Source organism: Carettochelys insculpta, chromosome 4, assembly GCF_033958435.1.
Source record: "Carettochelys insculpta isolate YL-2023 chromosome 4, ASM3395843v1, whole genome shotgun sequence".
NCBI classification, from domain to species: domain Eukaryota; kingdom Metazoa; phylum Chordata; order Testudines; family Carettochelyidae; genus Carettochelys; species Carettochelys insculpta.
Window position 1 is genome coordinate 50,629,539 of NC_134140.1, and position 14,125 is coordinate 50,643,663.

General features: G+C 41.5%; 1 protein-coding gene across 2 annotated transcripts in view; it reads right to left on the reverse strand.

The window, feature by feature from the left end:
• Positions 1 to 512: 512 nt before the first annotated feature.
• The window catches only part of KDR (kinase insert domain receptor), a 43,404-nt gene continuing 29,791 nt past the window's right edge, over positions 513 to 14,125 (reverse strand). The window contains exons 20-30 of one of the 2 annotated variants that reach the window (XM_074992793.1): positions 13,612 to 13,700; positions 11,476 to 11,632; positions 10,025 to 10,122; positions 8,005 to 8,127; positions 7,751 to 7,862; positions 7,398 to 7,497; positions 7,191 to 7,296; positions 5,513 to 5,664; positions 2,896 to 2,992; positions 2,699 to 2,790; positions 513 to 2,012 (exon numbers count right to left, since the gene is read on the reverse strand). In XM_074992793.1, the coding sequence (XP_074848894.1) occupies positions 1,793 to 2,012; positions 2,699 to 2,790; positions 2,896 to 2,992; positions 5,513 to 5,664; positions 7,191 to 7,296; positions 7,398 to 7,497; positions 7,751 to 7,862; positions 8,005 to 8,127; positions 10,025 to 10,122; positions 11,476 to 11,632; positions 13,612 to 13,700 (1,346 nt within the window). In that variant the 3' untranslated portion in view covers positions 513 to 1,792. Of the gene's footprint in view, positions 2,013 to 2,698; positions 2,791 to 2,895; positions 2,993 to 5,512; positions 5,665 to 7,190; positions 7,297 to 7,397; positions 7,498 to 7,750; positions 7,863 to 8,004; positions 8,128 to 10,024; positions 10,126 to 11,475; positions 11,633 to 13,611; positions 13,701 to 14,125 lie in introns of both variants that reach the window. The other variant, XM_074992792.1, reaches the window with a different exon arrangement.

A 14,125-nucleotide genomic window follows, 5' to 3' on the forward strand; every position in this document is an offset into this window, starting at 1 on the left:
TGCAGTTTATAACAAGTAATGTTTATCTGGGACATTAACGTGCCTGCTTAGACTGCTATCTTCCCACCCAATTGCCAGAAAACATTTTCCCCGACGACTCAGGAGCCGCTAATATTGTGTTTCACTGACAACAACACTGACCGCTATTGTTTTTCCAGTTAGTAGCATAACCAACATTTTACTAGCAGCAATATGCACTCGGACATTGATGTATGACAGCAGTGCATAGTATAAATGGCTAGAAACATACAGGTATAGTGTATGTTTACTTGTAGCAAAACACAAGGTTACTGCTGTTTTTCCCCTCATGATTGGCTCTAGCAGCATTTAGCTAATGTGATGGGCAGCGTATAAGCACCTGAAGAGGAGAAAAAGGCTCTACTAAAAAAATCCCCTTGTCATTTCTATTTTTCAATCCCTTTTAATAAAGTGAGATACTTCCGCTAGTATTAAAAAAAAAAAAAAAAAAACCTCTTGTAATGCTACAAAACAATGACACAAAATGTGAATAGTACAATTTTATATATATATATATTTATATTTAATATATTATATTTATTTCTACATAAACAAGCTATAAATATTGTATGTGCCATATTTGTTTTACATTTGTGGTTTCCCAGCATTTGACATTATAGTACAAAAAGAACAAACAAAATAAAATACATACATAATCTCAGTAGAAATAGCTGTACATTTAAAAAATCTTGGACTTATACAGTGTTATCATTACAGCTCTGGCCTAGAAGAACACAGTTAAAAGCCTGTCCAGCAATTAAGTTGAAAAATCTCCACTCATGGAAATCTGAGCTGCCATGTAACAAGTCAATGATACTTAAGAATTTATGGGTCAAATTCTCTACTGCTGTAAATTGGAGCTGTGTCAGTTTATAGCAGCACAGAATTTGGCCTTCTATTTTTGGAGGAAAAAGTTTAAAAATAAGTTATGCTTTAACTTACTTTTATCATAAATTAGTTTAAAAATAAAAGATCCCTCTGAGGCTTAGGCAACTTCCACTTTCATTTCTACCTGTTATGGGGCCTGATCCATTTCCTAGTAAAATCTACAAGAATTATTTGCATGTACTTTTGATGGTGTTGAATCATGCCCACATTCACTGCCTTCCTGGGAAACACTTTCCCAAAGACATACAGCGCAAACGTGTTCTTTGTCAGGGAGAGCAATCATCAACCTTGTCTTTGTTTAATACAATCTATATTTAGTCAGAAACCTTCACTTAGACACAGGTTAAAATCGGAAGTTTCTTATTTCTTTTTTCTTTGTAGAGATGTGAGTAAAAAATAATTCTGAAACAAGAAACCGGCACAGCACTATTTCCTTCCTGGAGCCCAGCCACAAGGAGAAACAAAAGGCACAGCTAGAGCTTTATTTCGTACAACTGGAAGCACAACGTGCCCTGATGAACAATATACCATTGCCTGAAGTCTTTACACTATTGGAGAGACACTTAGTGTCAACATGCACTTCATTTGGTTCTCAAAGTCCACAACCCGATTTTGTAATCAGAGAAACAAAACACACAGGTCCATGGCAGTGACAGCACTTTGCAACTTATCACAAGCTACCGATGTCTCTTGAACAAGTGTCTTGTGATTCATCACCGTGTAATTTGCTACATGATACTTGTCTCCTTCTGGTGAAGCAGTTTCAGAAAAATGTGTATTTTCTTTATCTTGTGACGGCAGGTGTCCTGCACATAAGCCCTGAATACAACCAGTCTGAGAAATACAGGAACATTCCATGTAATTTCCTGCTGTTGTCTGTTCTGTTCTAAACAGTAGGTGAACTGAGCGGACCCCCAGCATCATAGGTAAGTGTCTCTGTGCAGCATGTTTGAGTCATGTCCTCTTTGGTGCCCAATAGTTCTGTCTCTTCACTAGAGTAAACTGGGGTGTCCATGTCATCCGAATGATATCCTGACTGGTACCCACTCGTCTGGTTTGAGGCTTCGGACATCACGGATTCGTTACTTTTACTGGGTAGCAGCCCACTGCAAGAGAAATGCAAACAACAATGAAGTAGCTTCTGAGAGTTTCCTTTGGGGGCCATCATGAGGCAGATCACCTTGTGCAAACGGCTCTTCTCCAATACCAGCATGAACAAGCACAGCCGTATATAGTTAGCTAGGGTGTCTTGTATACTGAAATACAAGCATTTTTAAACATGCCCCTGATTATAGGAGCAACAGTTTCCCCCTTAACTCCCCTATGACATGTGATATGCATCCTGTACAGGACGCATTCTTATGGCAGTGCAAGCTGACCGGGATTTATACTGCAGCTTCTCAGAGGGAAGTGGAATGAAAGCTTCAGTGCATTGTAGTGTGAAGTTGCAACTGTACTTTCAAATGTGCACCACAGTCCCCTTCTTTACTGGTTAGTAGAGTACATGTGGAGTAAAATAGCACAAGTTCTCCCTGTGCTGCTGCTTGAAGTTCTGAATAACTATGGTGTACAACACAGTGACAGCGCAGAGTCCCAGGAGACCACTGACTTTTTACTAGATGCATCTCTAGTCACAGTGAGGTGCACATAGGGTGGTTTTCTATACTTTACATGGCCCACTAAGCCCATTCAGAGAAGAGTCTACCTTTGAGATAAATCATATCCTAAACCTCTTCTAAAATTCTTGTCAACACAAAGTCTTATGCCATCAGATTTGCAGGCTGACCCTTACCTGAAGGGGGGAACTGTCACGTGCTGAGCTCTGTCCTCCAGGGTCTTCAGCTCCTCAGATGCAAGAACCATCCCACTGTCTGTCTGATTGTCCTTCAAAAGCCAAAGAGATGCCAGAAATTGATCAGAAGGAAACACACACAACAATGGAAAAGCCATACAAGGAATATGAAGGGATATAACAAAAGACAGACTTACATCTTGAACAACTTTTACTGCAGGTACTAAGGGCACATCTTCAAATGTTTTGACACTCACAGGCCGGCTTTTTCTTTTACTACCCTGTCGGTACGGACTGTAAAGAGAAGAACGGGTTTACTTTCATGAGCAGTTGTTTGGGTGAAAACAACACAGATGATATCAGAATCCTTTTTCTTTCAACAATAAAATTAATTGTTTATCAAAATATACTATGCAAACCTCATCTGAAACAGGGAAACTGGCTGGAAAGTGGCTGTAAACCTTGATCCCCAAGCAAATCCTAAGTAACGCCTTTTTAAAAGCAATCATCTCCTTTTCTGAGTGCTGATGGAAGTTTCCTCTCCTGCAAACTCCAAGTAAAGGTCTAACAAACAGAGAAGCCTGGATCATAGTTCTAAGTCTTTCTTTGGACTGTACTTCTGAGACTCCTAGGAGAACCTGAGCCTGTAACAATGGACGGAGAAAGCTGTCTCTTCCAGCCAACGTGGGAGTTTGAAAGACATTTCCACACTTCCCTTTCTTGAAGGCTCTTGTCCAAAAGATGCCTTCTGAGCAGGAGGAGTTCAGTAACCCAGTGACAAAGAAAGCAGCTGTGCCCTACCAAAGAGGACAAAGATGCCCAAATCAGCTCAACCTCAGAGTTCTCTCTCTCTCTCTCTCTCTCTTTCTCTCTACGTAAGTGTGAAGAAATGTACCTAAATGAACCTTGTTTCCAAGCTAGCCTGCCTAAAACAGATACAAGAGATGCTGCAGTAAGGGTGGGGACCTAAGAAGGGACCACACTTACACAAACTAGGAGAAGGGGCACCATCATTGCTTCTGGAAGAGGATAAGTCAATAGGACAAAGGGTCAGTGAGATCCTAGTCTGCTCTGTTGGCTTCCAGCTCCATGAACAGAAAAATAAATCTACTCAACATCACATTTCATAGTCCCTGCTCTGTGCCTCTTGAGGCAGTATTCCCACTGCTATTTCATCAAACCAGAATAAAAATGCCGACACTCCTTTAAAACATATGCTACCAGTGCTGGCTTTTTGGGTTTTTTTTAAGTCATTACAGAATAACAGGAAGAGTGGGTTGGGAAAGTCCTATAGGAAGTGTTACAAATGGAAAACGAGAGCAGTGCTTTCAATGATATCAAATATTTTCATCTTTTACATGTAAATATTATTGACCACCACAATATTAAAACACGACATTTAGGTATGGTACCTCGACTTCTGTTCATGTCCTAAGTGCACTGTTCCTAGCTATTATTTTCCATGACCCTCTAAACAACAGCTTAGGGCTTCATCATGCAACAACAAAGCAAAGGGCAGCTTTGTCACTGATTTTGGTGGAAGCACATCAGTACCTCTCCAGTGGTTAAATGGAGCAGAGTAGTCTGAAGGGCTTTGTCATTCTCATATGGAATCCTTAAGCTGTCCTGCTTCTTGTGAGGCAGCAGAAAGACACTAACAATATCCCTGGCATCCTGTGCCCTTGAGAAACCCCGGAGAGGCTTAAGTGAGAAAATTTCTTCCTCCTTTACAACCTACTCAGACAAGTCCTTCTCTAAGCCCACATGCACAAGGGAGGTTCAGGTTCTGGATTCTGGCCCTGAGTAAATGTCCACTGCATGCTGTTGGATCAGACTGTAAGCTCTCTGCATCAGGAGTCATCTCTCTGGTATATTTGTACAGTGCCTACCACAAGGGAGCCCTGACCTAGGACTTAGCGCTACCAGAACACAAATAACACATAATGGCTACGTCTATACTAGCCCAAATGCACGAAATCCATATTCAGCGCCTCATTAGCATGCTGCTGGCCACGGCTCTTCGAAAATGCTGCTTTTCGCTCCCATGCAGCTCGTCCAGACAGGAGTCCTTTTCGAAAGGACCCCAGGAACTTTGAAATCCCCTTATGCCTATCAGCAGCTAGGAATAAGGTGATTTCGAAGTTGGCGGGGTCCATTTCGAAAAGGACTCCTGTGTGGATGAGCCATGCGGCAGCGAGAAGTGGCAATTCTGAAGAGCCGTGGCCGATGGCATGCCAATGAGGTGCTGAATATGCATTTCAGCACCTCATTAGTAATCTCTGAAATGGCCATTTGGATGGCCATTTCAAAGATTTGGGCGAGTGTCGACACGGCCAATAAGTAACAGAGCCATTTAACTCAGCCTCCATTAGCCATTTTCATGAAACAACATGCTCATTTTCTGGGTAGAAATATCAGGGGGTTTGTGCAAAGATAGGCTTTCATTAATGAATCCATCGCTAGGTCTATCACCCTTACCATGTCAGGATGTGGTCCAAGGACCTGAACAGAATAGCAAAGAATGGCTAGACATTTTCTAAGGGCGAGCTAATAACACTACCTCAGGACTATGGACAAGCGACTGAGCTCTTGAAAGTGTGGTAGAAAAAAAATGTAGGTTATCCCAGGTGTTTCAAACGCTAAGAAACCAGCATTTTGCAGATCCTCCTTTGAAGACTATGGCTTTATTCTTATCCTGATGGACAAAGTTAAATATGGACTGCAGCAGCTGAAGTCTCTTCCTTTCATTTTTCCAACTCCAATCTGAAAACAACTGCCAAGATACTACAATGGGATGTTCACCATATAAAATACCTAATTCCTGCTGTGTAGTCATAATGGAATTTAGGATCACAGACTTCCTCTTCCGCCATACAGGAAACAGGTGAAGTTGGCAAAGAGAGTCCAGAATCCTCATCCACGTTCTGTGATACCGTTAGAGGAAGGACAATATAATCTTTGCCGCCCTGAAGAATACAGTGGGGGAAAAAAGGCAGAGTAAAGCTGTAAATAAGAATTCTTACAATTAAAAATTCAAGCTATGGTGGGCTGCTTTATTGGATTGTAATAGTGTATTATTATAGCTGGAGCATCTATCGAAAGATTTGAGCTTAAAGAGACATTGTCAAAGAGATTTAAAATGTACACTTTCTAAAGGTTTTACATATCTGAGCAGGCAATTAAATGTTGGCTTTTTAATTTTTTATTTTGGTTACAAAAGTAAGCTTCCCCTCATTTTTGAAAACCAAATGATACAATGTTGCTCTAAGCCATAAGATCTGGAAAGGGAAACCAACCATAAACTGAAAGTGAAGTTGACCTACCTGAGAAAGAGGCCAAAAAAGAAAAAATGTCAGTGTTAAATAGTCTAAATTTATATAAATAACAAAAAGGATTGTTTAAGAATGAGCTTTATGTACAAAGTGTACGTATGAGATAATGGTATTGTCACAGATAATTTCTAGTTTCTGAAGTCTCCTCACAGATATACGGAGAAAAATTATTTTTAAAAGAAATGTATAGTTCACTAGAATACCAAAGATAAACCAGTTATATGCAGTATGTTAAAAGGATTATAGGATGGAAAGTAAATTGGCCTAGAAAATTATGATCTTTTCTTTCAAGATTTATTTCTCGGTTAAATTTATACAAATATTAAAATGATGAGAACAGATCGAAAGGTTTTATTGTAGTGAATGTTTAAACCAAAGTAAAAGGCGGTTTTAACACAATGAAGTATGGTGTATCCCAGGGTCATGGGTGGATTGAAGGAGAAAAGGGCAAGCAAGCAAAGTTCAAAAGCCACAGGTGTAACCCGCCTTGTCAGGGATGTTGGTGGCGGGTGTTGAAATCTCAATTCAATAACCTTCTCAGGGGTGTCACCCATAAAGGAATGGAGAGTCTTAGTCTCACTTACACAGACCAAGTGCCAGGAAATCCATAGAAGTGAGTGTCTGTCTATTTTGATTACTTGTACAGTCCCATTGTCACGGTACCTGAACACCTATCAGTCTTTAATGCGTTTCTCCTCCTAGCACCACTGAGAGGTAAGGAACTGCTCTTACCCCTATTTTACAAATGGGGAACGGAGTCACAGAGAAACTAACTGACTTGTTTAGGGTCCCACAGGAAGCATGTGACAGGTCCCCTTAATTCTAAGCTGATGCCCTTACCATTGGCATGTATGTAGTCACCAAGCACCGAGTAGTCAGTGAGTGGTATACAGGACACAGCTGTCTCCCTGGACTAAACCCAAAGCTGGGGGTGGGGGTGGCAGGGGAAATCTGGGCAATCTGAGGGGGGCAGTGGAAAGACTTGTTGGGAGGGAGAGAAAGACAGGGACTGGGTTTGTTGTTATCACAGATCTCTGTGACCTAGGCCAGCCCATCAGACATCTGTCTCCATACCCTGAGGTGATGTGGTGTAGCAATGGCCCAGCAAAGGCCCTGGGCAGAACACAGTAGTGTGTGTACAATATCAACATTTCACATACCTGACGAACATTGGCTTGCAGTAAATTTCCCAGGTGTTCCACTAATTCAGAAAAAGTTGGTCTTTGCTTAGGTTCTCCATGCCAGCAATCCAGCATTGTCTGATATCTAGTGGGATAAAACCATGACAATATCAGGGCAATAAGGAAGGTCTATTCTACCTACTCAGATGATTGTTATTACCATAAAGCATGTTTAGGAGTTCCTACATTTCTGGTGTTGTGTAGTCTGGTGCTCTCATCCTTGTTCCTTCTTTCAGTCTTCTACAAAACTCCTCGTCAATTTTTACTCCAGGATATGGCGAAGCTCCTAAAATGGTAACAGACATATTTTTTTAGAGGACATTTAAAATTCTGGGCCCAATTTCCAACCAAATGATTTGTATCCAAAATTGCTATTGTGTGGACAAGTCAGGCAATTAGAGAAGTTTGCATATGCAATTACTCAATTTGCATACATAGTCGAAACTTTCAAAAAAACTCTCCCAGAATAATTCACTGTTTTTCAACCAGCTCGACTCTTAGAATTAAAGAAGTTTCAGTAGCAAATCCAAGTGACTTACCTAATGAAAATATCTCCCATAGCAGAATGCCAAAGGACCATACGTCACTCTGAATGGTATATATTCTATCGAAAATTGTTTCTGGTGCCATCCACTTTAGGGGTAGTCTTGCCTGAAAATATTTTTAAAAAATAATTAAACTTTAGTAAGAGTCAGGAAAAAGGGAACACCCTTTCCAAAACCAGAATGTTTTAATAGAATAATTAGAATCACTTCAAATTAAAGGTCTCCAACATCTGTTCTCCAAAACTTACATCTCCTTTCCTGACATAATCTGGGTCTTTGTAAATGTCTCTTGCCAAGCCAAAATCACAAATTTTGACCACGTTATTCTGTGATAACAGGATATTCCGGGCAGCCAGGTCCCTATGGATGCACTGCAAAGAGAAGAAAACAAGTTTACAGGCTTGCACTTGTTACAACTCTGCTCATAGAGTTGATCCATTTCACATCTGTGCTGACCTCCCACAGAGGCCAGCTATTTCTTAAATCCTAATAAGTAAAGTAACCCCCAATGTCAACAGAGTTACTGATTTTAAGTGGCTTTTTTGATGTTTGTAACTGACCCTGAAAACAAAAGTCTTTCTGAGCCAAGCCCAAACACACACATCTGTTTAGCCAATAAGCAGTGATGGCCCTTGAGGTTAGCCAATTAATTATCCCAGGAAGTTGATGCAAAACAGTTAGGATCTGATTACCACAGGTTTACTTTGCCTACATCCAAATTCATATTCCCCGTCACATCTATGACACTTCACCTTTTTCAATCTACTTAGGTGAAAAATGTCATACAACAGAACCAATGTTGAGATTATTCTCTGCTGGAAACAATGAAATATGGAAATGTACATCTCTCTGGCTCTGTCTACACTAGCCCAAAACTTCGAAATGGCCATTTTGAAGTTTACTAATGAAGCGCTGAAATACATATTCAGCACCTCATTAGCGTGCCAGCAGCCACAGCACTTCGAAATTGACGCGGCTCGCCACTGCGCTGCTTGTCCAAACAGGGCTCCTTTTCGAAACAACAGACGGGAATAAGGGGACTTTGAAGTAGCTGGGGTCCTTTCGAAAAGGAGCCCCGTCTGGATGAGCTGCGCAGCGGCGAGCCGCGTCAATTTCTAAGTGCTGCGGCTGCCAGCACGCTAATGAGGTGCTGAATATGTATTTCAGCGCTTCATTAGTAAACTCTGAAATGGCCATTTGCGTGTCCATTTTGAAGTTTTCGGCTAGTGTACACACGGCCTCTGTGCATATCTGTCTGAGAGCCACCATGTTGGTCAATGTGCCACATTCCCAGAGTTACATCACAAGCCTCTCTACAGCTTGACCTGAACAAGAAGGCTCCGTAGCCAGGGGTGCTGTAAGCACCACTGATAATCAGTAAACCAGGCACAGAGAGGGACATAACATACATCCTACCTGACCAGTAAGTTACACATGCAGAATTTTTCTTTGCAGTATATGTTTCAGGCCTAGACAACTGCATTTTTAAATGATTAGAACAAAGGCACTCTCCAATCTTTCCATGGAAGACTATTCTACTTTCTAATAGATACCATCATAAGTCCAGATATCCAGCTTAATTTCTTCCTTTTCATATTGCTTAGAACTCTTGCTTTTTATGCCTACGTCACCCTAAATATAAATAACTCCTCTTTCTTCTTGGCGTTTGCAGTCTTCAGAATGTTTGCAACTGATGAGTCATTGTTTTGTCCATCTATATAGGGAGGCTCAAATCTTGATGGGGCATCTGCACAGGGCTAAAATGCGGGGGAAATATTGTGTTTCCCTTATGTTAACAGGCCAGACAGGGATCTACTAAGGAGAGAGTCACAGTACCCACACACGCTTCTCCTAGTCTACGGTGTCTCTGTGCAGTGTGTGAACAGCGGCTTCTATCCTTCCCATCAAGCTACAGAGCAATTTCTTCAAAGCAAAGCCCTTTTATTCTAACAAGACTCTGCTTATTGGTCACTACTTCCTTTAATCTTTTTGCAAACATCATTCTCTCCAGTCATTAATCATTCCACTATAAGTCAGTAAACAGTGAACCTCATGCAGATTGATGACATTTCTGATAATCAAAGGCCCTTGCGTGGGCTGTTTCACTTTGTTATATTGATGGCTCCAATATTTTTGGAGAAATCAGAAAATGAAGTGGATGGTTGCAAGTCCAATGACAAACATATTGCTTCCTTCTATAAACCTGTAGTATCAGTTTCTATGATGGTTAACCACATAAAAATGCCATTTTCCTGAACAGAGTCTTACCTTGCGTGAAGCCAAGAACTCCATCCCTCTGGCCACCTGGAAGCTGTAACAGATAAGGTCCTCCAGGCTCAGAAGGTTCTTGCAAAGATCTTCAGAAGCTGCTGCAAGAAGACAACAGTCAAACATGTTCTCTATTTCAGATTTCACCCTACAGATATTTCAAATATTATATTTCAAATCCCATGACCAGAAATCAGCATTTAACATTTCTGCAAGAGAGGCCCATGTTCAAATCTGAGGCTTGATTATTTGGTTCCAGAGCTTACAAAATTAGGGCTACTTCTACACTAGCCCCTTCCTTTTGGAAGGGACATGGTAATGAGCGAGTTGGGAAGGTACTAATGAGACTGTACCATGAATATGCAGCACCTCATTACCACAATGGCAGTCACGCGCAATTGGAAAGTGCTGCTTTCAAATCGCTCACTGCCCATGTAGATAGGGACCTTTTGACAGGACCCCCCAGACTTTGAAAGCTCCTTCTTCCTATTTGGTTTTGGGAAGAAGGGGCTTTTGAAGTCCAGGGGATCCTTTTGAAAGGTTCCCGTCTACGTGGGTGGTGGGCGATTCGAAAGTGGTGCTTTCGAATCGCACATGGCTGCCATTATGCTAATGAGGCACTTCATATTCATGGAAGTGCCTCATTAGCAGCTTCCCAACTCTCTCATTACCATGCCCCTTCTGAAAGGAAGGGACTAACGTAGACGCAGCCTAGGAGAACTGCAAAACTCAGCTCATGTAACTTCGTGAAGGAAAAGTCTTGCAACAATCCTAGTGGATGAGCTACAAGTGGAACTGAAGGGAGTTCTCATCCTGTTCCATTAGGGAAGACCGCACCAAGGTAAAAATACTTGTGGATCACAGAAAAAAATGTTACTTGAAGGAGACAGGCTTTTAATTTCACCCTCTAGCAAACTGGAGGGGTAATCTCTATAACCACACGTCTTAACAGCCCAGTTCTCGCTCAGTCCTGTCATAATTAGGATATTTACCGAGTAAGAACAGCTGTACTGGGTAGAATGATCTTATGTTGATTTCATCATCCATGTAAAACCCAACCAAATCATATTCCCATCAATAATGATAGAAATGTGCACTAAGGCAAAATAAGAAAATGCTGCCTGGCAACTTTTTAAGGTTCCATTTCAGGGAATTTAATTTGTATGTTTCAATGTGTTGAGTATTCTAAAGCTTCATTTTTTAACCTCAAACTGTGTCATTAAATTATCTGAATTCCCCCTCCACTTGTGCAAAAACAGAAAAAAGTTTAAACGTAAAGAATGATTGCCATGAAATTATACATCAAACGAAGTTGAATTCTGCCAAGCTTAAGTATAGCTAAGTATAGCGGAACTGTGGCCTCCCTCCAGATGAGCCTGATCAAAGTATTGGCCCTTAGGCAACCCCTGCCAATGACAAATGGCCCAAAACAACGTGAGCACAAATCCTACCTTCCTCTTCCTCTACATCACTGAGAGATCTCTCCTCCACAAAGCCAGAGCTCGTTGAGCTCTGGCTGCTTGTGATGCTGTCTAAACGCTGCTTCAAGTCTGCTGAGATTTCACCAACGTAGTTTTCTTTTCCTGGCTTAAATCTGGCATTTTTAGTCTAGAAAGAAAAAAAAAAAAATCAGAGATTTTCTGAGGCAGACGTGATATAAATCAGGAATATCCCTCAGCACCAGAGGAGAGGAGGAACTTAACCTGCTTCTGACCCCACCCGCTGGGGTACAGCAGCCCTGCACCACCATTGTCGTATGTCGAACAGCCGCACTTAGCAGGTGCTATGACATTCCACTGTCACAAATGAGTTTGGAGAAGGGGTTAATCTCCTGAGGTAACCTGACTTCCAGGTGAGCCAGTGGGAGTGAATTAGCTTTGTTTAAACTGAGAACAATTGCAGCTTTCAGGGCTTTCTTCTTCTGTGCACCAGCAGAGAGGAAGACTTGGGGGAGACGTCTCCCCAGGCATTCAGGAATATACCGACTGGTGCAAAATCAGCCACAGAGGCGTAAATAAAATGGAAATGTACAGTTAGACGCTACTGGGTTATGCTTATTTTGAATTTGGTTGGACTGGCTGCTCTGTTTTTCTCCTTTGTGTTGTTGTTTGACTTGATGTTTTTTTCCCCCGTAACTTTTTAAACTGAATCCCGGGCAGATATTTTTTCTCCGTGTGCAACCCATGATTGACTTTCTCTTGTTTTGTGAATAAATCACCTTCTTTTAAGCAAACAATCTGATACCTGTGCCCGAGAAGGGTCTGTGTAGGTGCCTTCGGTCACATAGCTATCAAGTTACAGCTTGCTGTTCTCAAGCCCTCTGTGGAGGGAAGAACAGGGTTGGAGTTTTACCCACAGGTGACATCCCCCAATGTGCCTGCATGGGTGAAAGGCATCTCCAAGGACTGGGGTGATGGCAGCCACCTTCCAGAGTCTGAGGAATCTGTGGCCCTGGGGAAGTTTTAAAGTCAAGCCTGTGTATAGGCAAGGTGTTTTTAAGTCTCTGCAGGCCCCCACTTTCTGCACTCGGAGTATCAAAGTAGGGGAAGATCTTTGATATCCATCGTTTGCTGAACTAGCATGTTGTCAGGTGATGCCCCTTCACTCTGCTTTTGGATCCATCCATTCTACCACTCACGCCACCATTCGCTCCTTCCTCCACTGCAAAGTCCATACGAACCCCCAGAGATATCTGTGTCTGATGTACCTGCTTCTGCTCCTACACCACCACATGCCTCTGGAGATAGCTCTGTACACCCCCACACCGCCCCCCTAAGCCCCTTCACACTGGCTTCCTCTGGAGCTCTGGATAAGTCTCCTAGGCCAAAATGTTCCACATTGAGACTGCAAAGCCAATATATTCACGTTCCCCAGAAATGGCCTGATTCTCAAAAGGGATGAACAATACCAACTCCTTCTGAAAATCAGGCCACTCACACAGGAGCCCCGGTTGGACACTGGTCTTCATTTTTATGGCTCCATTTCCTCATCTGTAAATCAGGAATTGCCCCAGAGGGTGGTGAGGACTAGTAAGTCTTTCACAAAAGCTTTGAGGATGAAAAGTGTGACGTAAATTGGCTGGAGAAATTGATTTATGAGGACAGATTAAAAGCGTTATATATCTATAGCCTGGCTGAATAAGTGGGACATGATAGCAGTCTGCAGAAGGGTATAAACACAAGTGGGGTGTGAAATGATTTAAGGTGGTACAGGATAGTTTGACTAAGAGTCACAAGTGAAACAGGAGGGGAAAAAATGAGGCTGATTATCAAGAAAAACTCTCTGGCAGAGAAAGCAGACTGTAGAATGGTCTGCTGAAGGACAGTGAAAATGCCTCCTCTTTGCACATTTAAAGCTTAGAATAACAAACTGTAGGGGCATGGGGGCAGACTGGATGACCTGCAACGCCTTTTCATTATCAAATTTCTATTGTAAATGCTAAACATTGTCATAATTGATATTCAAACAAAGGTACATCCCCAATAATTCTCAAGCTTTCCATTCAGTGCATAAAAACAGGTGTAAAAATAAAGTTTTGTCACTCCGTAAGCTCTATTTTCAATTTTTATGCTGACAAAAGACTGTACCTTGTATGGAACAAATTCTTCTCTCTTGCTCCTTAAGTAAGTTGATAAGTTTCCAAATTTGCAGTATTCCACAATCACCATAAGTGGGCCTGCATAAAACATGAACCAATTATTTAGAAAAATCAGTTTATTTTGCAGGTTAGTCCAGCTAAAAATACACATTCTTTTAAAAAGCACTCCACCACCTTTCCAAGTAGTTTTAAAAAGAATATCCAAATTTTAGAAAGTAAAAAAATCTATTCAAAGCAAGAAAGTAACTCCTTTTTTTTTTTTTTTTTTTGGTTAACATGTGAGATAGGGAGACATTTCAGGCCAAAGCTTTCAAAAAGCAGAGGCCTCATTTTGCTTGTGAGCATGTGTACGAAATTGTGTACTTATATGTACATATGCAAATAGCTATGACAACACATGCAAACTGGTTCACGGTGCATTCAAATACCATCTTCATTGCCCAGAAGTCGTATCCCAATGCTCAAATTGGGTTATTTGACCATGTGACATTTGGAAATACTGA